The sequence below is a fragment of the Sorghum bicolor genome, chromosome 1 (assembly GCF_000003195.3).
Source record: "Sorghum bicolor cultivar BTx623 chromosome 1, Sorghum_bicolor_NCBIv3, whole genome shotgun sequence".
In the NCBI taxonomy this organism is placed as follows: domain Eukaryota; kingdom Viridiplantae; phylum Streptophyta; class Magnoliopsida; order Poales; family Poaceae; genus Sorghum; species Sorghum bicolor.
In genome coordinates, this window is record NC_012870.2 from 6910568 (window position 1) to 6935999 (window position 25432).

Sequence of the window (25432 nt, forward strand, 5' to 3'; positions counted from 1 at the left end):
TCAACATATCAGAACTAGGCTATAGATTAAAAGTCAAGAATATCATTAAGAGGCTCTAGATTTACTCTACCGCTTTCATATTGTCCAGATATTTGGATGTAAGTAGGGTTGTAACGTTCTCTTGTTTTATATATGATGGGACAATTAAAATTGTCAATTATTTAAATTTCTATTTGACTGGTAGTAAATAAAAACTTTAAGCTTTTAAGGCACCATGTGATCAACTATATAAAACGTACCCAACTCCAACCAACTGATTGTTACTTGTTTCATCGTTCAATCACTGATTGTACTAGTATGTTCAAAACACGCCTAGCAAGGAAGATGGGAAATAAATCATGTACATAATAATTCCGGTAAGAAATATAATAATATTCTGACCATTGAAAAGACTCCAGAATAAAGTTCAGCTAGAGATATGGACGGGAACCAAGTGGCACACACTACTTGGCCCACTATCTACAAGTATTTGGGGCTAAATATTTGGGGCTATGCGGTTCACGATATGATGAGGCGTGCGCCTTTCCTCTATGTCATAGTAGATGCGATGCATGTACACACATCATATACAAGTATCTACATGGATAACGATGGCGACGTCTGAATGCCTCTGCTGCAACTTGATTTAAAAATACGCAATGTGAAGCACACGATATTCCTTTGTAGAGGTAAATGTTTTTAAATTATAAATTATTTTAGCTTCTTAGATCCATACTTTTTACTTATATATATATTTAGACATGAAGGATATATACAATAAATACTATAAAAAAACAAAACGACTACACTTTAGAATAGAGAGAACAATATCGATCGTTTGGAACATGAGAAACATTACGGGGTTGTTTTTGCTTCAAAGAGTGAAAACTTGATCTGCCTTGAAAATGGTTGATTCACATGATTTTATTGGCTCGGGATACCACGTTTGGTTAGCTTAAAAAAAGGCGGCTGCTGCTGCTGATCTTGATTTGTTATAAAAAAACATTGTTACATGACTAAGAAATAGTGTGATAAGTTTAAGCGAATAATGCTTAGATCCCTATCTCGATGAAAGATGCCTGGTAGGTAGCAAACAAACACTCTACATAACGGGAAGTTAGAACAGTGTTGTCCTATCGAGAGAGCTAATGTAACTGCTCTGTTTTATATCGTGAGATTTTATCAAGGAACCCATCATGAACTTGTAGGCAGCGTAGAAGCCCTGCAGACTGGGCCTTGTTTAGTTTACCTCAAAACTCAATTTTTTTTAAAAAAAATTCCGTTACATAAAATTTTATGACAGATGTATAGAACATTTAATATAGATAAAAAAAAATAATTAATTGTACAGTTTGTTTTTAATTTATAAGACGAATTTTTTAAACTTATATAGTGCATGATTAGACAAGGCGACGTGAGGTGAGAATCGTGATGCACCGTACCGTCCAGACAATCTGCCGAGCGGAGCTCGAGACACAGTCAGGTCGGCATTCGTCCTCTCGTTGAGAAGTGAAAAATCCACTGGACACGTACAGGTCGGCATGACGTACGGCATTTTCGTCCTTGGAAGAACGCGTTCGCGCACGGTGACTCCTCGTTCTCACCGGTCAATTTTTGTAATAGTATAAAAAAAAAGCTGCCAGGTCCGAGACGCCAAAATGTCCAGGCGCGGCGCCACGCGAGCGCTCACTTTTCTGCCGGTCATAAATTCTTTAGGTCGTATTTAGGGCTTGTTTAGATCAAAAACTTTTTGGATTTTGGTACTGTAGCACTTTTATTTTTATTTGACAAACATTGTCCAATCATGGAGTAACTAGGCTTAAAAGATTTGTCTCGCGATTTACAGACAAACTGTGTAATTAGTTTTTATTTTTATTTATATTTAATACTCTATGCATGTGCCGTAAGATTCGATGTGATGGAGAATCTTGTAAAGTTTTGGGTTTTTGGGTGCATCTAAACAAGGCCTTAGTTTGTGAAGAAAAAATTTTTGTGACGCTGTAATACTTTCATTTGTTTATAATAATTATTGTCTAATTATAGACTAACTATGCTCAAAAAATTCGTCTCGTAAATTTCGACTAAACTATACAATTAGTTTTTATTTTTGTATATATTTAATACTTCATGCGTGTGTCTAAAAATGTGTCTTAAAATCCACTGGACAAGGCCTAGTAGGTGAAAATTCGGCTTGTACCGTATATGTGGATGAGTACGTTCGTCGGATCCAGAAAGGTGGTGGAAAAATGCACACACAGGGAAGGCTGTAACGTAAGGTCTGTACGTATATCCCGGTTGTGGGCATGTTCCGGTGAGGCCATGGATTGGATTGGACATCTGACGAGTGACGACTGACGAGCAGCAAATCCGGTGGTACAAGACCCCAGCTATTCAGGTCTTGTTTAGATTGAAGATGAAAAATTTTTGAGTGTCATATCGAATGTGTTGAAAAGATATCGTGAGAGGTTTTAGAAACTGATAAAAAAACAAATTATATAGCTTGTCCGGAAACTGCAAGACAAATCTATTGAGCATAATTAATCTGTCATTAGCATATGTGGGTTACTGTAGCACTTAAGACTAATCATGGACTACCTAGGCTTAAAAGATTCGTCTCGCGATTTTGAACCAAACTGTGTAATTAGTTTATTTTTTTTATCTACATTTAATGTTTCATGCATGTGTCTAAAGATTCGATATGATAGATGAAAATTTGTTGAGTGAGAACTAAACAGGGCCGTACTTAGAACACCACGATTCTAAATTTTAGATTCTAGATCAGCACAGTAACAGAGAGCTCCAGAAGCTGGGTATGTAGAACACCACGATTCTAAAATTTAGATTCTAGATAAAAATAATCTCTCGTGTTCCTTGGATATGTAAATGTGTGTTAAAATCCTCTAGAATCCTAAAGTGTTTGATAAAATTTGAGATTTTTTTTTCCATCAGGATTCTAAATCCCTATGGATCCAAACACAACCAAAACCGCATGTCCATGTTTTGGACTCTTGCCTTAGAGCTCTCCGTTATGGTCACCAACGTGCACTTATCGTCATTAGCCAAACCTAATCGTACGATCGACGCTGACATTCTTGGCGTTATCAACACGGGTGCATATACTTCCCGGCCGTCTCTTAATTAGCTAAGCGCCATTTCACAATAATCAGATGACGACAGTGTGTTGTACATTTGATTTTGACAATGATCAGATGACACACACAATCCTTTGCTAGCTAGAGTGGACGCAGCAAGATGAGTGGACAGAGCTGCTGCTCCTGCTGTGATCGATCATGCAGAATACGTGGAGGGCTAACCCTCCAAATAGTCACGTCGTAATCCGGACTGAATTCCGGCCTGAATTTGCTCACGGCACGCAAATGACGGTCAGCTGATGACCAGCAGCACACACTGTGATGAACGTGAACGTCACTTATCTTTTGAGAACATGCATGTAACAGGCCGGGTTAGGGAAAAAAATCAAATAGCCTTGAATCGAAGTGATTTCAGCATGTTCGTGTAACTATCAACGGCAAGATCGAAATTGATCTGTTCCTCTAGAACAACCTACACGCACGCACGCTCTAGCTCCACGGTTAAAGATGGCGACGTTGTGGATTGGATATGGATTACTCTGTTCATTTGTTGGCAGTTTGGCACTTGGCAGCAGCCTGATAGATGATGAACAAATGCAGATGCGAACTGATCAATATATTCCAAATTCAGTTGCACATTATAAAGACCGACTTCTGACGGAGCGAAGCGATCTTGTAAACACCGTCGCACGGCGTTGTAACTCAACTCTTGATAATAGTGATAAATGTTTGTTGGCTGGCACCTGTGGTTTTTTCTTTTCGTATTGGAGGGGTTTTCCACATTAAATATTGTGTCTCCACTGTGATTTGATCTTGTATTCTTTATCGTTTATCCATCATAATTTACATCAGCGAACGACACCGCCATGTTTGGTTGTTTTACGAGAATTGCATTTTGGGTACATTATTAATGTACGCATGACACCTATAACATGCATGGTCTCCGGCCAACTCTCTATTCTCTACCCAAAGGCAGATCGGCCAAATAAACCATGCAACGGCTTCCAGCTACGATTACTACAGTAGACGAGTTGAACTCGGACTATAAGGCCCTCAGCCCTACATGGCTCGCTATGGTTTCAGCATCTCTGCTATGTTCTGTAGTAAAGATACATATTTTTTGAACTTCATCAGCTCTGCTACGGTATATAAACATTTTGGATAAATATAAATAGTTAGAGAGCCAAAGCCATCCAAAACCGTGGCAAAGAAGACCACCTAATACTTCCACCGGCTCAGCCGCTAAGGAAAAAAAACACATTTCGGAGCTTGGAATGTCTCGGATTGAAACCACTACCGAACAGAGAGGAGTTGCTAAAACAATTCTTTCTAGAAGCACTGAGAACCATCCTGAGTTTCTTGCCTACGCATGTGAAACGCTCCTGACGGAGTAGTTTCTAGTACATATTATGTTTCTCTTCCATGATTGTAAATTTTTTTCAGATATTTTTTTGAGTGCAACGTGTTAAATTGGTAGTATTTAAGTTGATCTTCGTTCACAAAAGTTCTATATCGTTTCTGCCTGTTTTTATTTATATAACTTTTTATAAAAAAATACTTTTTGAAATAAAAATATATCCTACCAACCAAATCGTCTTACAAAATTATTGTAATTCATCGTAGATATGTTTTCTAACTAAATTCAAATGTTCCTATGTGAAATCAGATTGCTAATAAATATTCAATCCATCCCAAATTATAAGACTTTTAACTTTTTTAACATCAAATTTAACTACTCGTCTTATTAAAAAAAATTATGTAAAATATTATTTCTTTTGTCGTGGCTTGGTTTATTAACAAAAAAAATTTAAGAATGACTTAAATTTGATTATGTTTGTATAATTTTTTTAAATAAGACGAGTGATCAAATTTGGCATAAAAAAGTTAAACATTTTATAATTTAGGAGTACATCATTAACCTCGGAGTCAGAGTTGACTAGGGCCTTGTTTAGTTCCTAAAAAATTTTGCAAAATTTTGCAGATTCCCCGTCACATCAAATCTTTAGACACATGAATAAAGTATTAAATATAGACGAAATTAAAAACTAATTGTACAGTTTGGTCGGAATTGACGAGACGAATCTTTTAAGTCTAGTTAGTACATAATTGAATAATATTTGTCAAATACAAACGAAAATAGTATTATTTCTATTTTGTAAAAAAAATTTGGAACTAAACAAAGCCTAGTTGAGACTCCGATCTCCCGGCCGCAAAGGCGGCAGGCCGGATGTGCCGACCGTCGTCGGCAAGGGAAAAAGTCGGCCGAGCAGCGCTCGCCACCGAGGCACCGACCACATGTTACCTTTTGCTGTACGTCGGGCGCTTTCTGCCGGCCCCGATCACAAGCACAACGGCACCGCCAGCGCCAGGCAGAAAGGTGCATGCTCGGCTGCCGTCTCCGCGCCGCACGTGACGTTCCGCCAGCTTCCAAATGCGTGAGGTTGCAGAATTCCTCTGCCGCTCCATCGAGTCGAGCGTATCGAGTATCGGGCCGGTGGGCCGCGGCGAAAAGCCATCGGTTCGGCAATGGTTCGCCGGTGGGTGGGCGCACGGTGACGCAGGGCCATGTTGAGTTTTTACTTTTTAGCACTCCCCCTAGTAATCCGATGCGACTTTGCAGAAACGTACGAGCCTAGTGCCTAGCCCCGGCCCGATCTGCTCCGCGTCTTCCTGTCCCGGTGAATGACACAGGATGCATGCAGTACACGTTGGATTGGATAACGATCGATCTCCCGATCCTGATGACCCATCTGCTGTTAGATGTATGAGCGGACGGACTGGTTTCGTTTATCCGTCTACGGATCGTGTCGTCTTTCACTACTCTTACCGGATAATAATCCAGATCGGTCTAATTAAGGTTTGTGTGTTGAGTTAGCGTATACGTACGTACATTAGCTACTTATTAGCTGCACCAGAAACGTGATAGAGAAATGTGCATATACACACACACACACACCCAATTAGTCTCGAAGAAGGCTTCTTCGGTGACTGCGCCGCTGCAGCATCTTATCGACGAACGAGTAGTAATCAACTCGATTGTATCAGTACAACTTCGCATCTCTCTGCTGCCTAGCTAGCTGCTGGGATCGCCAGTTCGGCACCCGGCAGCCGGCACGGTAACAAGAGCTATTAGCTAGGCCCAAAGCATGCATGCATAATAAGCTGATGCACCGTCCTGATGGAGAACATAATATAACTCGTACTACACATGGTATACGCCTCGACGCGCTAAGTATATAACGTTCGTTCTTGCATTGGCGCCTTGAGCAGAGAGGGGTGACTTTAATTTGACTACCCGTCGTTCTCCCGGCCTCTTGTGTACAAGCAAAATTAAAGGCTAGTGACGATAGCCAGATGACGACAATAATACTGTACATTATTCACGCCGGCCGGATGTCCTGAATTCCGGATAGAGCACAAGCTGCATGCGGAGATAGAGCCCTGCACAGCTGCACAAGGTACGTGGATCGCTAAAAGGCCCCAGCGTCACGAAATCTATCCTGATGGAAAATGATAGTCGTACGTTTTTCCAGAACAAATAAATACTTCCACTACCAAAGAGGACACGTAATTCACGGCACGCAAATGACCGGCATTACACGGCAGTTAAGCGGGAACTGGTCGTGGGTACTATCGTCGTCGTGACTTTATCATTTGACGATGATGAGTAATATAATAGGGGTACAGAAAATTAGCCCCGAAGCGATGGAAAGCGTACGTGTGTTTGCTTAATTACTCAAAGGCACTGAATTTTGGTTGCATTGTCTGGAAGCAACTGAAGATTAGTTTAGGTTATAAGCGCATTGTGTGGAGGTAGGCGACGAAGTACGCCGGCGTGCCCTCTAGCTAGTATCCCTGTGCCGCTGGCGCTGCCGGCTGTCCGGCGTTGCCAACTCCTTTCCACGCAGCCTCGCCGCCCTCCGGCATGACACGTCAGCGTGCGTGCGCCTCGGCAGTCTGCACGGCCGGTGCAGCGGTACAGCCAAGACGTGCCTGCGGCCCAGAGCTTCGTGGCCCGGCCGTCCCTGGCGCATATGGGCCTGTTTGGGCCAAGATAACGTTTCCTCCTCCTCTTCCTTTGCGGTTTCTTGCAGACCAGGCCCCGTGCCGTGCGGTGCGGGTGAAACAGCGTTAATCCAAACTGAAACCATTACGGAATTTTCTCTATTCCAGTTGCAACCCACTGGAGACTTTATACTTTTTATTAACACAGGAGTAGAGATCGTGCACGCGCTACACTGAGCAGTTTCTCCGCGCCTATGGCAGCATTTTTTCCCCTTTCCTTCGCAAGCAGAGTAGCGCGATGGAGCGCAGAAGCCGACGACTGAGAGAACAATAGAGGCGGTAGAGGATCCAACCCATACTTGACACTTGACACTGACCGTGACTCTCAGCCAGGACGGCGGAGGTAGCATACTGCATACCAGCGCGAACGTAACGCGCCTGATCTCTTATTGTTCATTCCAAACAACCCACTCACTAATAACCACCGCCTCAAGAATGCACCACTGTTATTACCCACAGGCCCCAACGCTGCCCAATGTGTGCGGCGTTCGTTCCCTACTCACCTGGCCGGCTGGCCCCCAACTAATTCGAAAGCCTCGTCACCCCCCCCCCCCCCCCCCCCACACACACACACACACACAAACACACAATTCACTCAGTCACTCACAGGCCACCACAAGCCCATCCTACTCATTTCGCGCCCTTGGTGGTGAGCCCGAAGCCGAACGGGAAGAGCGGGTCGTAGTGCTTGTCGCCCACGTTCATGGGCAGCTGGTCCACCGACTTGAACCACGTCCGCGACAGCTTCCCCGTGAACCCGTAGTCGCCGAACAGCACGTCCGCCACGCCCTGCCCCTCCGACCCCGGCAGCCACGCCGCCACGAACGCGTCCATGTCGCCCACGTACGGCTCCACCACCAGGGGCCTCCCGGAGATGAGCACCACCACGCACTTGGTCGCCTTGCACACCGACTGGATCACGCTCGGCCCCGGCGCCGGGATCGTCAGGTTCAGGTTGTCGCCGAACGTCTCCGCGTACGGCGGCTCCCCGACCACCACGATCGCGTAGTCGTACTTGTCGCCGAGCACGCCGCTGTCCGGGTTCTCCGAGTACACCACCTGCGTGCTGGGATCCACGGTCGCCTCGATTCCGGAGAGGATCGTCGTGCCTGTTCCATCCACATCCCATCGCAAGTTATTATAGTTCGTTGTTGGTCACCAATCATTTTCTCAAGTGCGTGCCAAATGCGCTGTAGCTGCAAGTGAGACGGAAAAGGAGACGCCACTCACCAACGGTGGTGTTGCCGCTGCTTCCTTGCCATGTGATCGTCCATCCTCCGCACTGGTTGCCCAAGTCGTTGGCGTGGCTACCGGCGACCAGGATCTTACCGGCCTTCTTCGGGAGGGGCAGCAAGGGAGCAGAGGAGGATTTCCCGTTCTTCAGAAGAACCAGGGACTTCCTGACGGCTTCGCGTGCCAACTCCCGGTGTTCCTATATACCAAGGCCGGCGCAGCTAGATGCATCAGTAACCATTTTCAGCATGTATGCAGATGAGCATGATGAGGTGTTAAGAACTGACTTGCTTCCCGATTTCACCGGCAAGGCTAGCATCGGGGTAAGGGTTCTCAAATAGACCCATGGTGAACTTGACACGGAGGATCCTGTAGACGGCATCGTCGATTCTGCTCATGGGGATGACCTTGTTCTGAACTTGTGTCGTGAGGTCGTCGATGAATTCTGTGTATCTGAATGGAACCATGATCTGCATATAATCATTTCAGGGCACGGTCAGCTAGCAGACGCAATATTGCATTCGAACTTATAAGTGGTAACTAAGAAGATGAGAAGCAATCCAGTCATTCACTCCCATAATAGTTTATTTTTGAACCAAGTACAAAAATAATTTATCAGTGCCATCCTTATCTAAATCAAAGATACTTTTTAGGAACTTTTCCTTTTGTTTAGTAAAAGGGTTGGTTCTTATGCTTTAGTGTTTTTTTTTGAAGAAAAAAAAATCAACTAATGCACATGTTTCACATATCTTATTCTCACCATGTCAATACCAGCACCAACTCCAGCCTCAATTGAATAAGAATAGTTGGCGTGAGGAGGAGTAGTGATCCGATCAATGCCCTCCCAATCGGAAATCACAAAACCCTGTTTGCAAAAGATGTTCAAATTTGAGTTTGTAACTGACGTGAATATATAAACAGAAAAATCTTGAGCCTTTGTAATGACCAACTGACCCTAAACTTGAGCTTGTTCTTGAGAAAATCTGTGACTAGGAAATGGTTTGCGTGCATCTTTTTTCCATTCCAGCTGGAGTACGAGGTCATGACTGTAGAGACACCTCGAATAATAGAGTTATAGTAAGGAGGCATGTGGATGCTCATCAGTCCATGTGTGTCGATGATCGTGTTGTTCTCGTTGATTCCCATATACGTTCCACCATCACCAACATAGTGCTTCGCGCATGCAGCAACCTTCTTACTGTAGAGTACAGCAGCGAAAACAGATTTAGTTCAGCATTGGAATTGAACATTACTTGTCTGCTTCCACCTTTTAAAACAGAAGCTGGCTCTACAAGCCATGAAATAAGACAATCTAGCTATAATCTGTTTGGTGTAGTATACCTTCCACCAACATATGGTCTTCCCACAAAATCCGCAGGAGCATCGCCTTGTAAGCCAGAGATGAGTGAAGTCAGTGACTGGACAACCTTTGGGTCCTCACTATAGCTCTCATAGCAGCGCCCCCATCTTGGATCTCTACAAACCTGGGCAATATCATGTAAGCTACAGGCATGAGTTTAAAGGGATAACAAAACGGCACATTTATAACCGAAATAAAACATCCACAGTACAGCAGGAAGAAATGCCTATTACCGCAATACATGGAGCAAAGGCATAAGGAATTCCAGTAGCTCTAACTTCAAGAGCAGTTGCTTCTCCAATTCTCTTAACGAGGTCAGGGTCCCTGGAATAGAATTACAACAGCACATCAACATGATAATATAGACTGGCAAATGCTTGTCGCAACTTGTCTGAACTAGCACTACCATATGAGCATACTGAAAGGCATAGCAAAGTAGGTGCAGCTTGTACCTGGTAGCTCCAAGCCCGACGTTGTGAGGGAAGATAGTAGCTTTGTAGACGTTATTGTGACCATGCACAGCATCAATACCGTAGATGATCGGGATACCTAGACGTGTAGAAAGAGCGCCCTTCTGCATCTCAGTCACCATGGAGGCCCAAGCCTCAGCAGATGCTTGAGGAGCAGGCACACTGCCTCCGCCACTCAGTACGCTACCTGCAAAACAGCACAGCAAAATCAAATGCATACTCGCCAGTCTGTCACCTTCTCCATTTTTCAGTGTTAATATAATCTGACATACCTATGAAGTATTTCGCCAGTGCATCGGCTGTGGCATTTTCCCTCTCAATCTGGGTCATCTGGCCAATCTTTTCTGCAAGAGTCATCCGACTCAGCAGATCCTTGACACGAACAGCGATAGGCTGCTTCGGATCCTTGTACTTGAGGTAATCTGCTCTCCCCAACGCTAACAGGCAGAACATGAGAACAAGGGTGATCTTGTGTATGTTCGCCATCTTGTCTGTGTGGTTCTGATCACCACGAACCACCTATATATAGACCTGGCAGAAGGATGCCAAACAGATGAGTTAACGTTCAATAAAGCTTATTCAATAAATATGCAATATTATAGTAAGTCTCTTGTTTAAAAAACACACACATAAAACTCTATAATTGGACCGGTTCCAGATGCTGCCATAAAAAAATAAAATAAAAAAACACGCACAAAAGGGAGCAGATAACTTAAAATCGGTTGTGTTTTGTGCCTTTCTTTGTTTGAAACAGCGTAAAGTTGCTGAAACCCAGCATGTTTATAGGGAAAACAAACCCAAAGCTACCTAACCTTGATTGGTTGAACTGAGCCGGCACAAAAGAAAGGGGGTGATGAAGAATAAAATGCAGTTTGAACAGAATACTATAGGCACCACCACATCATGAGCACACTGACTCTTTCAGAAGCTAGCACAATGAATACCTCAGAATATATATATACTCGACTCAAAGTAAGCAACTAGCAATCCGCATGAGCACGACCGCAAATGCAAAAGGCAGGAATATTTCCTGCAAGAAAAAATGCAGAAAAGCTTTATGCTTGCTGCTCAGGAAGGGTGAGGATGTCCTCAAAGGAACGGAATCCGGATTCCTCTTATAAGCACCAGTGGATGTGATGATCAGTGGCCCATGAGTGTTGCACCGACATGAAGACGGATGGCAAGGCAACAAAATCAAAAGAAATAAGGGTTGTGATTAGTAGGGGGGACCTAGAACAAGCTGTCGCCAACGACGGTTGAGCATACAATCTCTCGACCTCCACCACTCAGCTCGTGAATGCACCACCATGAGCGGCATCTATCAGTTAGAATGTCGCTGTGGATAAGATCAGCGGCCATGATTAATTGGTCTCCCCATCGTTATAGAACAATCCAAGTTGCAATCATCCACTCGATCTCCCACTGACCAATCTGCCCACTAGGCTAGGATATTTGGGTTGTGCAGTATTCTAGTCTAAGAACCATGCAGCCATTTGAATAGGGAGAATCTGGCCTAAGAGGCACTAAGAAAATGTGCCTGTCTGCGCTAGAATTCACTCGCCCGGCCAGCACCGCCTGCTGCCGCTGCGTCGAATTGTTTCATCGCTCCGAAAGGGACATCGGAGCCGAAGACGTGCGCCGGAGGCCTCGGCACGCCAAGGCCAAGTCGCCTTGCTCTGCGTCGCCAGGTTCAGACCGTGAAGGAGCAGAATAAGACAGCACAACCACTTGGGAAAGTTTTTTGGGAAAGTTTTGGATTAAATTAGGAGAAAATCTTGGACTTGCAAGACCAAACCTACTAACCACTAAACAAACTGGTACAGGGCTACTGGCTACAGGCATCTAAATATTTCTTTTGATAGCAAGCTGGCCATGGGCTGCGTGCAAGCAAGGCAGATTTGGTCGATAAGAAATTCAGAACAATTCCTCGCGTGGAGGGCACATCCATCAGCGAGCTCCTCCACGGTTGCCCGTGCGAAGCTGGCGTCAGGAATTCAAAAGGAACCCAAGGTGGCAGGCTGGTCACTCTCCACTACTACTACACCACCATTACACAGACAACGAAGCCACGCCATGACATGAACGACACCATGGGATGGATGCGACGCTACCACCACCATCACGCATCAGCGTCACCTCCTCTGCTAGAGCCCAAGACAGGGCAGCGCAGGTGGTTCGCAAATCCACATCTGCCCGCAAAGATTTTTAGCATTTTGTGGCCTCTCCACCCCGGGACGGAGCCAGGAAGGGTCGGTGGAGGGCGCTGCCGAGCCTGGAAGGCCCTGGAGAGCCGCCGCCCCCTTCCCCCAAACTGACGCGTGTGTGTGTGTGTGCAGCGCAGTCCGCTACCGCTAGCGATTGCGACGGAGAGGAAGGAGCAGGACGGAGAAGATGTGAAGTGCACAGGCAACCAAGGGGAGGGGGCTCACCGATTACCAGCAGGCGGCGCGGTGACGAGACGGAGAGCGGCCGGGGGAGTGGGCGCTGCGCCTGCGCCGGCGAGCAGCAGCACAGCTTGCGCACCGGGAAGCTGGCAGTGGCAGCTCGCTCCCCCGGGGCAGTGAAGGCTGGCGACGAGTGCCGAGGGCCCGAGGCTTTATTGCGCTCGTCGTCGCCGCCTTTACTGAGCCGCTTTTTTTTTTCACCCCGGGAATCTACAGCAGAACACCAAAGGCTGGCGACTGTGAATTTGACCGTGCTGGTGTTCGGGTGGCGGGGAGGGACCAACCCGCACTCACGCTAGTGGCTCACTGCCTGGTGGGCCCACCACACAGTTGTCAGCACTGGACCCGTGTGTAAAGTTTTACAGTGGCTGGTACCAGCGCTGTTCTGTTTGTTGCCCTTTTTGGCGGGTGGACTCGTGTGATGTGTGCTCGGGACTCGTGGTCGTGGCACCTTTTTCCGTTTTGTTTTCTTTCCCGTCTTCGCAGTGTGTAGCGTACCCCGCAAAATACTCCAGTGGCTGTAAAAAGCTGTGCTGTACACCAGGCACCAGCGATCTGGTGAATACGGTACGGTACGCGGATTAATTAGTGGTTTAGTACTCCCCAAATAGAGACGTTGGCACGTTGCTGTTGTCGGACTAGTAGTATTTCGCTAGCCAACGGTCGATTATTAGCTGTAAACTTGCTGCTTGAGTAGGAGTGCTTCAACACGAATACACAATGGACTACATTTTCAACGCAAGGATAAAAGCTCTATTATCATTAGTCCGTTGCTCATTAATGTACTCCAACCGGGCCCTTGTTTAGTTCTAAAAAAATTATAAAAATTCGGTCATATCAAATCTTACTGTAAATATATGAAATATTAAATATAAATAAAAAAACTAATTATACAATTACCTGTAATTTATGAGATAAATTCTTTAAACCTAATTAGTCTATGATTACACAATATTTGTCAAATACAAACGAAAGTGCTATCATATTTATTTTGAAAAAAAAACTAAACAAGGCCCGAGAGCATACTGAGCGTAGCCTACATCACTACTCCTACCGAGTACTGTACTCCCGTTCAGCGCTCTTGTTGATGATACGCACACAAACACGTCGTCCGCAGGGAAATTCGGGCGTCCCTGGCCGCACGAGCGCTGATTGTCGCTTCGGTGACACCGAAATGAATGGGATCTTCTCCTCCGATCCTTATCTCGACAGCCCGGCGCACACTAATCCGGCGACTATTCCCCTGATCTGATCGGAAATCCCAGTCACGCGCGGGCGCAAAAATGTCAAAGGATCTGATCGATTTTCCTGACGAAAAGGCATAATCGCGGCAGCGGAACTGCCTGCAGATCAGACGGCCACGCAGCCTTCCAGCCGCAAAAAGAATAGCATATTCATGTTCATACATTGATCAGGGTAGAGACCGATGGCACGCGCAACGCAAGTTGGGACTTGGGACCATAATAACGACGCATCAGGAGCACGTGTCCGCTGTCAGCATAAACGCCTTATCTGCACCCGTCCCATACAGATAACGTCGAAAAAGTTAAGTAAACCCTATCTCGGACGTGAGATCCAGATCGCGTAAAACGCTGAGAAGCTGAGAGAGATGAATGAGTGAGCGGCAGATCCAGATCACGAGCCCGCGCGCTCTGACAATCCGAACAGTAACTACACGAGTGAGCAGCCACTCGTCACGCTGCAACAATCGCAACAAGTCAAGAAGTTTAGGTACTACAGTACTGTACTATTGTTATATACTCCTATCTGGGCACCACGTACTGGTTGCAACTAGTAGACACCTTTGCAGGTAATCGCAGTCTTACCAGGAGTATACAAAGGGAAAAACTCGTGCGCCATGCATGCTAGGTCCCGGGCTCTCCTAACCAGCTTTCTGACGCTCTCACCAGTCGTCAGTTAAAAAAAAATTAAACCTGTGCAAGAATCAAGATCCATGTACTACGACGTCACAGCCTGCGGGCTATGCAGGTTGCAGGCAGCCACATGGAATGGAATGGAAAACGGAACGGGGACAAAAATGAAGCAGAAACGACGGAACGGGTAGATAAAAAGGAACATGGGGTGCCCGACTGTGTTGGACTACACTACAGAACATTACTAGAGTTTACGGCGTGTGACTCTGGCAGTAGCAGTGCACCTGTTAGGCGAAAGTATAAACAGCTGCACATGCAGGGCCGTCCCCCCTCCAGCTCCAGCTAGGGCGGCTAGCCTGGAGCACAGAGCAGCGCACCACCAGTCCACCACGGGCAGTACGTTGCACGGGAGCGCACGGCGGGCCTGACAGTGGCGTGCAGATCAGGAAGGCCGAGGCATTGTTTACTTCCCAGAAAATTTTGCAAAATTTTTCACATTCCCCGTCACATCGAATCTTTAGACACATATATGGAGTATTAAATATAGATGAAAGTAAAAACCCACAGTTTGGTCGAAATTGACGAGACGAATCTTTTGAGCCTAGTTAGTGCATGATTGGACAATATTTATCAAATACAAACGAAAATGCTACAGTGCCTGTTTTGCAAAAATTTTTTGAACTAAACTGGGCCTTGTTTACTTCCGAAAAGATTTCGGATTTCGGTACTGTAGCACTTTCGTTTGTTTGTGACAAATATTATCCAATTATGGACTAACTAGGATCAAAAGATTCGTCTCGCGATTTCCAGCTAAACTGTGTAATTAGTTTTTGCTTTTATTTATATTTAATGCTTCATGCATGTGCCGTAAGATTCGATGTGACGGGAAATCTTGAAAACTGTTGCTTTTTGGGTGAACTAAGGCCCTGGTTGGGTTGCGTGATCTGATCTGGGGCAGGCAGAGGCAAGGCAGCCGGGTGGGCGCCACGGTTTCTATAGCCGAATCTTAAACGCGTCGTTGTACTACGCAGGAAAGGATGGCCTTGCCTTGCCTGCGTGCCCGCCCGGCCGGTGCATTGGCGTGCAGGCGCAGCTGCTGGTGCTGTTGCAAAGTTTAATACTGGCCGTGAAGGGATGTCGTGCGTGCCGGCGCCATTAAGAGCGTGACAGGGGGTTAATACGCTAAGGACTTGTTTAGTTCACCCAAAAACTAAGATTTTCCGTCACATCGAATCTCGCCACACATGCATGAAATATTAAATATAAATAAAAATAAAAACTAATTAGTCTGTGATTGAACAATATTTGTCAAATAAAAACGTAAATACTACGTTACCGAAATTAAAAATATTTTCAGAACTAAACAATGCTTAAACCGTCCGGGCCAAAATCAAGCGGCTGATCACTTGCTGTCCACACAGGATTCATCCAGTACTAAGGATTTGTTTCCACTTGGCTGTCCTGTGACTGCCACGACCGGTTCACCAAAACACGCCGTACGCGCAGAGACGCATGCAGCACGCTGCACGCATGACTACTGCTACATGAAGAGCCAGCCAAGAGTGTCTACTACATTGCTACAATCCGGCACTGCTACTGTTTTTGTTGCTTGCAGCTGGGTCCGTGTCCGTCCAGTACATCGATGGATCAGAGAAGCAGCAAAGAACCTACAAATGCTTGTCTAAGGCCATAGGCGAGCATCATCAGCATGAAACTCCATCATTGCTCCTCATGGCAGGTCACGACAAGCTACTTTGGCCGTCCAGTACATCGATGGATCATAGAACCAGCAAAGAACAGGGAAAATGCTTGTTACATCGATGGATCAGAGAACCAGCAAAGAACAGGAAAAATGCTTGTCTAAGACTATCTCCAACGATCATCGCCCAAAATACAAGACCTATTTATCCTTTGGGTAGCGCTACAGGTAAAAGGTTCCATACCTATATTTAGTCTTCTCCAGCAACGAGACCTAAAAGAAAACACTCTCTACAAATGGGTCTCGAGGAGAGAAAATACCCAAATTTGGGTTATGCCTCTCCTGATACCTAAAATGGGTTTTCTATATGCGTACTCTGTTGGAGGCTATAGGTATTGTGTTGGAGACCCATTTTGGGTTTAGGTTCCCAAATGGGTCTCCTATTGGAGACAGCCTAAGGCCTTGTTTACTTACAACTAAAAACCCAAAATTTTTCAAGATTTTCTGTCACATCGAATCTTTAGACACATGCATAGAGTATTAAATATAGACGAAAATAAAAACTAATTGCACAGTTTGGTCGAAATTTACAAGACGAATTTTTTAAGTCTAGTTAGTCCATAATTGAACAATAATTATCATAAATAAACAAAAGTGTTACAGTGTCGCGAAATTTTTCTCCTTCGCGACGGCCTAAAGCCATAGGCGAGCATTATCAGCATGAGACTCCATCATTGCTCCTCATGGCAGTCACGACAAAGGACTTTGGCCGTCACTCAGTTGCCATCATGACAGTAAGTCTGTTTGTTTAACTTATTTATTATTAAATTTATCAGTTATTTAATAATATTTTTTTCTAATAATAAATTAATAAATAATATTTTTAGCCATGACTTTTATATTACAAGCTAAAAGACTCATGGATTCCCGTTTAGAAATAAAGCCCATCCACGCGGCAACGCAACGTAACGCGCGCATGAATCTAAGCGCTAGACTAGAACATTGCGCGGCGTTGCCGCGCCAAATGGCCCTCCAGATATGAATAGTCATAATTCTGGATGTTATGTACATAAGATATATGGTACACATGCATATATAAAGTTCTGTCATAGTTGAAAATACACTAAAGCTGAATGGTACAAAAATTGAGAATTTGTGGAGCAATCATAAATTGTTGTAATAGCTTATGTCATGCTATCTATATATGTAGGGGTATTTGTGAAATGATTGTTTAGGGTGCCATAGCGCCTTGAAGGTCGGATCAGTACCCAGACTCAAACTCGCCCAAAGGGGAGCAAGGCCATCAGCAGCCATATTACAAGAATGCCGGCTATGAGCTACACTATACGAAATGAAATTACTTCTTAGCAAACCCCCATCCACCTGATCACGTGCTTGAAGAGAAGGCTCCATCGCAGTTGATGTTAACGGTATTCACCAAAGGTGGTGTCCAAATTTTTCTGGGTTTCGACTGAACATCCACTTCCTTGGACTGCTTGAGTGTCGACCACTCTGCTGCAGAGGAAACGATCAAACATGCCAACCGTCCACTATCTCTCGGCTGCTCACCTTCTGTTAAGTAGTGCTTCTCCTCCCTGCCATCTCTTGACTGTTAAGTAGTGCTTCCCCTCCCTGCCAGATACTTGAAACAAAAGGATGGCAGGGAGGGGAAGCACTACTTAACAGATTCATTAGTACATTTGTCAGTTAATATGTAATAACTTTAGCAGTGAAACCTATTGGGTACACTGCCAGAAATACTTTAGCATGGTGTGTATTGTTTGCATAATGAAGAAACATTAACAGAAAAATATGCAGTTATGGGTAAATGTGATGTATATCTATGTTTAGCATTAATTGATTAATCTATATGAATGGTAAAAGAAAGTGAGCATCGCAGTCGCTGCTTCCAGAAATTGTTGGATTGCTACTAACTTCCTCAAATGGGATAGCAACATGGGGTGGCCTCAGTTTGCCATTTAATAAGGAGCTAAAATGTTCATTGCAATCTGCTCTTTCTTAAAACTCTGAATTCAAATACCTGGACACAGGTTTTAGAAGAACATGTAACTGTGAAATTAACACCTGGCAACCTTTTTATTTTCAGTGGTAGAGTCCAAACGGAGAGACTGCAAAACTTAAATGAGAATATCCCTGGTGGTCGATAATTGGTCAGCAGATCTATCTGTTTCTTAACATGGAAGCGACTTCATTCTAAGTTCCTTGTTGCCCTATAAAGTCTTCAGAAGGAACCAAAGGAGTTATATTACCTCTTGTTTGTCAAGCTATTTGACCTGAAGGTAAAATAAAAAATATGTATGAAGCAAAAATAGAAGAAATGCATATTGTAAATTCAAATAACAACTTTTACAAACTATAAGTTTGATTAGGATGTATAAGAAAGAATGTAATTCTACTGACAAGTAAGGTTTGTCTCTGGCAGATAAATATAAGTTTGTGTTTCAAATGCCTATATGTCACCATGATATTGCTTCATCTACACTATAATCCAACGTTTGCTGTTTTCAAATTAAACCGGCGGGTATCTCATAGCTGCAACATGCAGCTCACTTGTGTTAATACAAAAATTTATCCTTTAAATGATGAATAGAAAACTAAAACTAAAATTATCTATTAGAGCTAATTTTGTCAGACACATTTTTCCAATTGTCATTATATTTTGTATCTTACTATCGGGCAATTTGGGTTAGTTGTGCATTATCTCAAAGATTGGTTGTGTCGTCTGTAAGCAAGAAAGCAGTTGTATTGTATACCAAATTGCTCATATGTGACCAAATAGGACAATCAAATATTCGTTCTGAAGTTAAGCTTACAGGTATCTCACAACTATTTCATATCATCATGGGACAGGTCAATCTTAAGTAAATTAGTAATTTTAAAACTGGGAAATCATGACCAATATGCAAGTACCCAGACCTATATTTTTCCAACTGCTAAAGAAATGAAAAGCCATATCTATTGCTGAAACAACCTTGTATCCAGACCTACCTTTTCAGTTGCACAAGCGTACAGAGGAAAATCTTTGACAATGCTGATAGCTCAAGTTGCTTTCCTTCCTTGTTGAGGAACTCCAATTGAGCGGATCAGTAGCTTTGCCTGCAATCATGTTATAAATTTGTAATCAAGCATATATCCTATAGAATTAGCACAAACTGAGCACTACTATGATTTTATCATTTATATATACAGCGGATAAGATTGAACTGATTTTTAGAAGCAATACTTATATGAGCAGTGTTAATAATACGGAGTATCTATTGCATTCTTAATTACACATGAATTGAGGTGTGGAGCCTTACATTGTCATTCTCCATCAGCTTGGTGCTGTTGTAAAATTTGAAGCCTGATGGCACTGGTGGCCTGGTGGGTAGGAGAGGACGCGAGGTCTTTCATCTTTGGTGATGGCCTGGGAATGACCCAGCGTGGTCTGCGCTGGCGGCACTCGCACCGGCGGCGGTAGGGATGGGAGCTCCTTAGCGATGCACGGTACATGGAGGGCCGAGGAGAGCAAGGCGCAGATGCCTGTAGGGGAAGCAGGAGGCGCCAACGGAGATGTGGAGGCGGAGGCCAACTGGCCGAGGGACAGGTCCGAGACGTTGTCCGTCGTGTCCGCGTCGAGGAAGAGAAAAGCGCCGTGTGTAGGTGGGGCCCTCGAGGAAGAGGAGGAGCTGATGGCCTCCTCGGCGCGGGCGATGCCGTTGCCGCGGACTGGGTGGTGGTGTGCGTTCGGAGGGCGGCGGCCAGCAGGGGCATCAGAGGTACGGGGAAGAGGACTGGAAACAAATTGGAAAAAGGACTGTGTTGGAAAGATTTGCGATTGAAATTTTCTCGAAGGATCTAGACAGAAACGTCGCCACGAGCCAATCCGACGGCTTTCGACTCTCTATCGGGAGATCCGACGGATATCAAGAGATAGATGACGTGGAGGGCTATTTTGCAAAGACCGCGACGCGGTTTCAGTTTTTAAAGATAAAGATTACACGACGCCCTAGTGGTCGGCACGGCAGTGAGATACTCTCACGGCAACGGGACGGCCATCTCGTGATCTCGACCGGCGGCGTGCTTCGACACAGCTACTCCAGTGCTACAGCTCGCGGACCACGGTCGCAGGAGGGCGGCGGCCCGGGTGCATGCCGCTGCAGCCAGCGCGCGCGAGCCGCCGCCGAGTCCGGCCGGGGACCAAGAGAGCAGCATTCCAGGTTGCAAAAGGTCTCAAAATATGGGCCACCAAGGAGTGGGCCTGTCCCGTCGTTTGGTGGTTGGTTTCCGTGATCCGTTTCGCCTGTAAAAAGGCGGAAGAACGGGGACAGCCGGACAGGCCAACCAGGCAAGTAGCGAGGCAACGAGCCCATGCGTGGTCCAGCATGCGTGCCGCGCTTTTTTTTTAAAAAAAAAGTGTATGCATATTTTAAATTTAAAAAGACAACATATAGTTTTTTTATAAAATGTACACCCTTTTTACCAAATTATAATACATTTTAGATAATCTAGATACATTAATTTTACTGTGTATCTAGACATGGTGTATATCCAAGTGTGTAGAAAAACCAAAAGATCTCAATTTAGATGGAGAAGGTATAAAATTAAATGTATTATCGACTCACATTTTGACAATAATGTTGGGGGATTTGTATGAATAGCCCGCCAGGCGGATAGAAATAATGTATCATCACCGTCTTAGTGGACGGTCCATTTCTATCTCACGTTTTAAAACAGAGTAGTTTTTTCCTAAAAAAAAAACAGAGTAGTTTGTATGAACAGTTTTGAGTTACCATAAAAATCACAAGTTTTCATAGGCGATCCAATAGCACACTTGAAAAATAGCTGTCTATATGAATTACCTTTTGAGGTACCACAAAAATCATAATATTTTTCATAGGTGCTCCAATGAAGACAAAATTTACATGAGAATTTAAATAGGACAAGATGTACAACATTTCTATACTCCATTAGTAGCCATATACTAATGTGCAGCTTATTTGTGTTTAATGTAAACCCGTTTCTATACACACCTTGTGTTTCCAACAACGTTTACAAATAAACAGGAAACACACACACAGATGGTTCAGTTAAGGTATGAAAGAGAGCCACCAAATGAACATTATCCGCTTAACCCAAGAAGGCCTCGAATGCAAGATCACAGGCTTAGGCCTTGTTTAGTTCCCGAAATGAAAAATTTTCGGCACTGTAGCACTTTTGTTTGTTTATGGTAAATATTATTCAATCATGAACCAACTAGCATTAAAAGATTTGTCTCGTGATTTACAGATAAACTGTGTAATTAGTTTTTATTTTCATCTATATTTAATATTTCATACATGTGTCGCAATCGATAAAACTTTTTAGTTTTTGGGGTGAACTAAACAAGGCCTTAAAATTGTACAGATCATTTAGAGATGATCAATGCACAGAAGGTCGTCCGTTACCCAAAAGAAAATGCACACATGGTTCGATGTGCTCGTCCAGGCGACCGACAATTGCATGGTCACACTCACCGAAGATGAAAAACGTGCAAAATGTGTGAGTCAGTGGTGCTGTATGGTATGTGCACATATGGACCACGGATGTTAGCACATTACCTTTGAATTGCAAAACTAACAAGAGTATCACATCCAAATCAATTACATTATTTTATCGATCTTAATTTCCTAACTCCACCTAAAAAAGGTCTTGCTCTGAGTATCCTCTACCAAAATGGAATTATGCTTATTTTCCGTTCCCACTAACTTCCATTTCATCACACACACCGAAGACGAGCAAAAAAAGAGAGTGCCACTGCTACTTGTGACCCGCGGCCTTGGTGGTGAGCCCGAAGCCGAACGGGAAGAGCGGGTCGTAGTGCTTGTCGCCGTAGTTCATGGGCAGCTGGTCCACCGACTTGAACCACGTCCTCGGCAGCTTCCCGGTGAACCCGTAGTCCCCGAACAGCACGTCGGTGATGCCCTCCGCCTCCGTGCCGGGCAGCCAGGCGGCGACGAGCGCGTCCATGTAGTCGACGTACGGCTGCAGCACGAGCGGGCGGCCCGACACGATGAGCACGACGCACTTGACGAGCCCGCACACGTCCTTGATCACCTCGGGCCCCGGCGACGGGATGGTCAGGTTCTTGCTGTCGCCGGCCGTCTCGGCGTACGGCGGCTCGCCCACCGCCACCACGGCGTACTCGTAGTCGCTGGCGCTCTTGGCCAGGTCGTCCTTGTCCGGGCGCTCCACGTAGTCCACCGTCGTCTTCTTGTCCACCGCCTTCTTGATGGCCTCCAGGATCGTGGTGCCGACGCCGGTGAGGTTGTTGCCGGTCTCGCCCTGCCACTTGATGGTCCAGCCGCCGCACTGGCTGCCCAGGTCGTGGGCGTGGCTGCCGGCGACGAGGATCTTCTTGGCCTTCTTGTCGAGCGGCAGCATCGGGTCTTTCTGCCCCTTCTTCTTGTTCTTGAGGAGCACGAGCGACTTGCGGACGGCCTCCCGCGCGAGCGCCCGGTGGTCCTGCGCGCCGAGCTCCTTGGTGAGGCGCGGGTCCGGGATCGGGTCCTCGAAGAGGCCCATGGTGAACTTGACCCGGAGGATCCGGCTGACGGCGTCGTTGATGCGGTCCAGCATGATCTGCCCATCCTTCACCTGCTTGACCAGGTCGGCGACGAACTCCGGGTAGTCGTACGGGATCATCACCATGTCGATGCCGGCGTGGATCGTCTCCTTGATGGAGTGGTAGTAGTGCTTGTGCGGCGGGTTCGTGATGCGGTCCACGGCCTGCCAGTCCGTGATCACAAAGCCCTGCATGCAGCAATGCAATGTTGTTACGTTTTGATAGGTTAATTATGATCCCAAGTGCAGTGCAGCACTAGTTGAGCATGCAAATGTACAGACAGACACTGACCCTGAAGTCCATCTTGTTCTTGAGGGTTTCGGTGATGAGGAACTTGTTCTCGTGCATCTTGACCCCGTTCCAGCTGGAGTAGGAGATCATGACGGAGGAGATGCCCTTGATGACGGCGTTGTCGTAGGGCGGCATGTGGATCCGCATCAGGTCGTGGAAGCTCAGCGCCGTGTTGTTCTCGTCCATGCCCCGGGTGGTGCCGCCGTCGCCGACGAAGTGCTTGGCGCACCCGGCCACCTTCTTGGACCCGCCCACGAAGGGGACGCCCTTGGGGTGCTTCTTGGGGACGTCGCCCTGCAGGCCGGCCACCATGTTGGAGGTCATGAGCTGCACCAGCTTCGTCTCCTCGCTGAAGCTCTCGTAGCACCGACCCCACCTCGGGTCGCGGCACACCTGCGTGCGTTGGTATGGCATATTCATTCATCGCTCGGCTTATCAGTTCACAAAGACAGAAATAGCAATAGCAACGTACCGCGACGCATGGCGCGAAAGTGTAGGGGATGCCGGTGGCCCTGGTCTCGTGCGCCGTGGCCTCCCCGATCTTCTTCACGAGGTGGGCGTCCCTGGTGGCGCCGAGGCCGACGTTGTGGGGGAAGATGGTGGCGTTGTACACGTCGTTGTTGCCGTGCACCGCGTCGATGCCGTAGATGATGGGGATGCCGAGCCGCGTCTTGAGCGCCGCCTTCTGCATCTTGGTCACCATCTTCTGCCACACTGACGCCGACGCCTTCTCCGCCGGCACGCTGCCGCCGCCGCTGAGCACGCTACCTGCACGATGCATGTGCGCATTAGTGAGTGTTACGGCAGAACAAAAGGATCGCCGCCGGCCAGTGACATTGATGACGAGACGATCGATGGACTCACCAACGAAGTACTTCTCGATGACTTCGGTGGTCGCGTTGGCCCTCTCGATCTGAGACATCTGGCCGATCTTCTCCTCGAGCGTCATCCGGCTGAGGAGGTCCTGCACGCGATCATTGACGGACTGCTTCGGGTCCTTGTACTTGACGCGCTCCTTCGCCGACGCCGCCGACGGCAGGAGGAAAGCGAGGACTAGGCACGCGACCGCCGTGGCCGCCGTCGAGCGCGTCATCGCCGTCGTCACAGCAACCTTCGTGGATTCAGTCAGTTGATCTCCTGCATTTAGAATTTTATTAGATCGAAAAGGGATTTCATCAGGGCGTGTGCATTGCATATGTATGTAGGCGAAGAATGAAACTGAAGATGCAGTGGACTTACCGGTTGAGCAGAGAGTGACGAAGAGGAGTGGCTACCAAGTGACTGGATTTTATAGAGACTGCCAGGACGTACGCGATCCGTGCATGTCGTCGTTTCCACACGATGCGGTTTGTAACAGACTCGAGACCCGATCCGATGGATCCCCGGATCATCGTCTGGAGGATCGGGGCGAAGACCACAGGGTTTTCCGTTGGATTGGCTCTGTATGAGTGTGCGCGTGTGTAGGTGTTTGACTGAAGCGCATGGCCACTCGTATGAGTGCCCGCCGAGCCTATCTGAACAGAACAGCTCAGGATCTCTTGCTATCGGAGATGGGGGAAAATTGGTCGTATAGCACATCTACCACTGAAAGATCAAAACGTTAACTAAAATGTACTAATCTGTTGCATTTTACACCGTAAACATTTTTCCCTCTCGAGCCAAACGTACAAAACAGGCATGAAATTACCTTTGTACATGAAACTATGAAATATCTCTTTTTGAGAAAGTCGGTAGGGAGGCCCCTATCTAATTTAAATTAATTAAAAAAAATGCAAGCTGTATATATGCAAAAGCACAAGAGTTATAGAGAGAAAACATGAAGAAGAAAAAGAAGTCAAAACTAGAGGAAAATAAAATAAAATAATAAGAAGAGAAAGGAACAAGGTACAATCTATACATCTCAAGCTGTTAGTGCTCTTGAACTTCGAGCTCTCTGTTCCCAAATTTGTGTCCATGCTTTGATAGCTATATTCTCTTGATTCCTTCTTGGTTCTATGTTTCGAAAGTTCAAATGTTTGCACAGAGTTACGTTTGATTGTTGAATACGAGGTTGTAACGTATCAAAGACTTTTCTATTTCTTGCTGGCCAAATATTATGGGCCACCACTATTATAGAGATGCATATTGAGAACCAGGTTAATATGTCATGTGTGTGGTTTTGCTTTACTCCCTTTGTCCTATAGTACAGTGTGTTCTATAAATTTTAACACAACTTAAGAGAACACTCAAATGACGCATATAATCATAGATTATTACAATTATAGAATTTCTCTTTAAATCGTGGCTTCCTTTTTAAGAAACCTCTAAATCGAAACATAGTC

The 25432-nt window shown here is 45.7% G+C and overlaps 3 protein-coding genes and 1 long non-coding RNA gene across 8 annotated transcripts; 1 reads left to right on the forward strand and 3 right to left on the reverse strand.

The window, feature by feature from the left end:
- Window positions 7503-12763, reverse strand: LOC110437359 (beta-glucosidase BoGH3B-like). 4 transcript variants are annotated; one of them, XM_021465801.1, is made up of 10 exons: window positions 11144-11298; window positions 10472-10730; window positions 10182-10386; window positions 9963-10053; window positions 9711-9853; window positions 9324-9567; window positions 9130-9234; window positions 8657-8839; window positions 8367-8568; window positions 7503-8245 (listed from the first exon to the last, which is right to left on the reverse strand). In XM_021465801.1, the coding sequence occupies exons 2-10, from the start codon at window positions 10683-10685 to the stop codon at window positions 7767-7769; spliced, it is 1866 nt and encodes a 621-aa protein (XP_021321476.1). In that variant the 5' UTR covers window positions 10686-10730; window positions 11144-11298; the 3' UTR covers window positions 7503-7766. The 4 variants fall into 4 exon arrangements, with proteins under 4 accessions (XP_021321476.1, XP_021321484.1, XP_021321481.1 ...); XM_021465809.1 differs by having other exon boundaries at window positions 11012-11153; XM_021465806.1 differs by lacking the exon at window positions 11144-11298 and adding an exon at window positions 12629-12763 and having other exon boundaries at window positions 7767-8245.
- Window positions 12114-13080, forward strand: LOC110437367. Of its 2 annotated transcripts, none has more exons than XR_002455463.1 (2): window positions 12114-12369; window positions 12536-13080. XR_002455463.1 is itself a non-coding variant. In XM_021465821.1 (2 exons), the coding sequence occupies exons 1-2, from the start codon at window positions 12295-12297 to the stop codon at window positions 12940-12942; spliced, it is 477 nt and encodes a 158-aa protein (XP_021321496.1). In that variant the 5' UTR covers window positions 12114-12294; the 3' UTR covers window positions 12943-13080. The 2 variants fall into 2 exon arrangements, 1 of the variants encoding a protein (XP_021321496.1); XM_021465821.1 differs by having other exon boundaries at window positions 12541-13080.
- On the reverse strand, window positions 17362-20129 carry LOC110431813. Its single transcript, XR_002449276.1, has 3 exons — window positions 19537-20129; window positions 19226-19333; window positions 17362-18510 (listed from the first exon to the last, which is right to left on the reverse strand). It is a non-coding gene; the product is annotated as an uncharacterized LOC110431813 (long non-coding RNA).
- On the reverse strand, window positions 21805-24368 carry LOC8085936 (beta-glucosidase BoGH3B). Its single transcript, XM_002466411.2, has 5 exons — window positions 24351-24368; window positions 23976-24248; window positions 23584-23879; window positions 23112-23504; window positions 21805-23008 (listed from the first exon to the last, which is right to left on the reverse strand). The coding sequence occupies exons 2-5, from the start codon at window positions 24202-24204 to the stop codon at window positions 22016-22018; spliced, it is 1911 nt and encodes a 636-aa protein (XP_002466456.1). The 5' UTR covers window positions 24205-24248; window positions 24351-24368; the 3' UTR covers window positions 21805-22015.

Bases quoted from the DNA above. Each gene is read 5' to 3' on its own strand.
- LOC110437359 (XM_021465801.1), bottom strand. From the start codon at position 10,685: ATGGCGAACATACACAAGATCACCCTTGTTCTCATGTTCTGCCTGTTA. The intron at 8,840-9,129 runs GTGAGAATAAGA...GATTATATGCAG, and splicing joins TTGGTGCTGGTATTGACATG to ATCATGGTTCCATTCAGATA. The intron at 8,569-8,656 runs GTCAGTTCTTAA...CTTGGTATATAG, and splicing joins CCGGTGAAATCGGGAAGCAA to GAACACCGGGAGTTGGCACG.
- LOC110437367 (XM_021465821.1), top strand. From the start codon at position 12,295: ATGGATGCGACGCTACCACCACCATCACGCATCAGCGTCACCTCCTCT. The intron at 12,370-12,540 runs GTGGTTCGCAAA...TGTGCAGCGCAG, and splicing joins CCCAAGACAGGGCAGCGCAG to TCCGCTACCGCTAGCGATTG.
- LOC8085936 (XM_002466411.2), bottom strand. From the start codon at position 24,204: ATGACGCGCTCGACGGCGGCCACGGCGGTCGCGTGCCTAGTCCTCGCT. The intron at 23,880-23,975 runs GTGAGTCCATCG...TGCATCGTGCAG, and splicing joins CATCGAGAAGTACTTCGTTG to GTAGCGTGCTCAGCGGCGGC. The intron at 23,009-23,111 runs GTCAGTGTCTGT...TGCTGCATGCAG, and splicing joins AGAACAAGATGGACTTCAGG to GGCTTTGTGATCACGGACTG.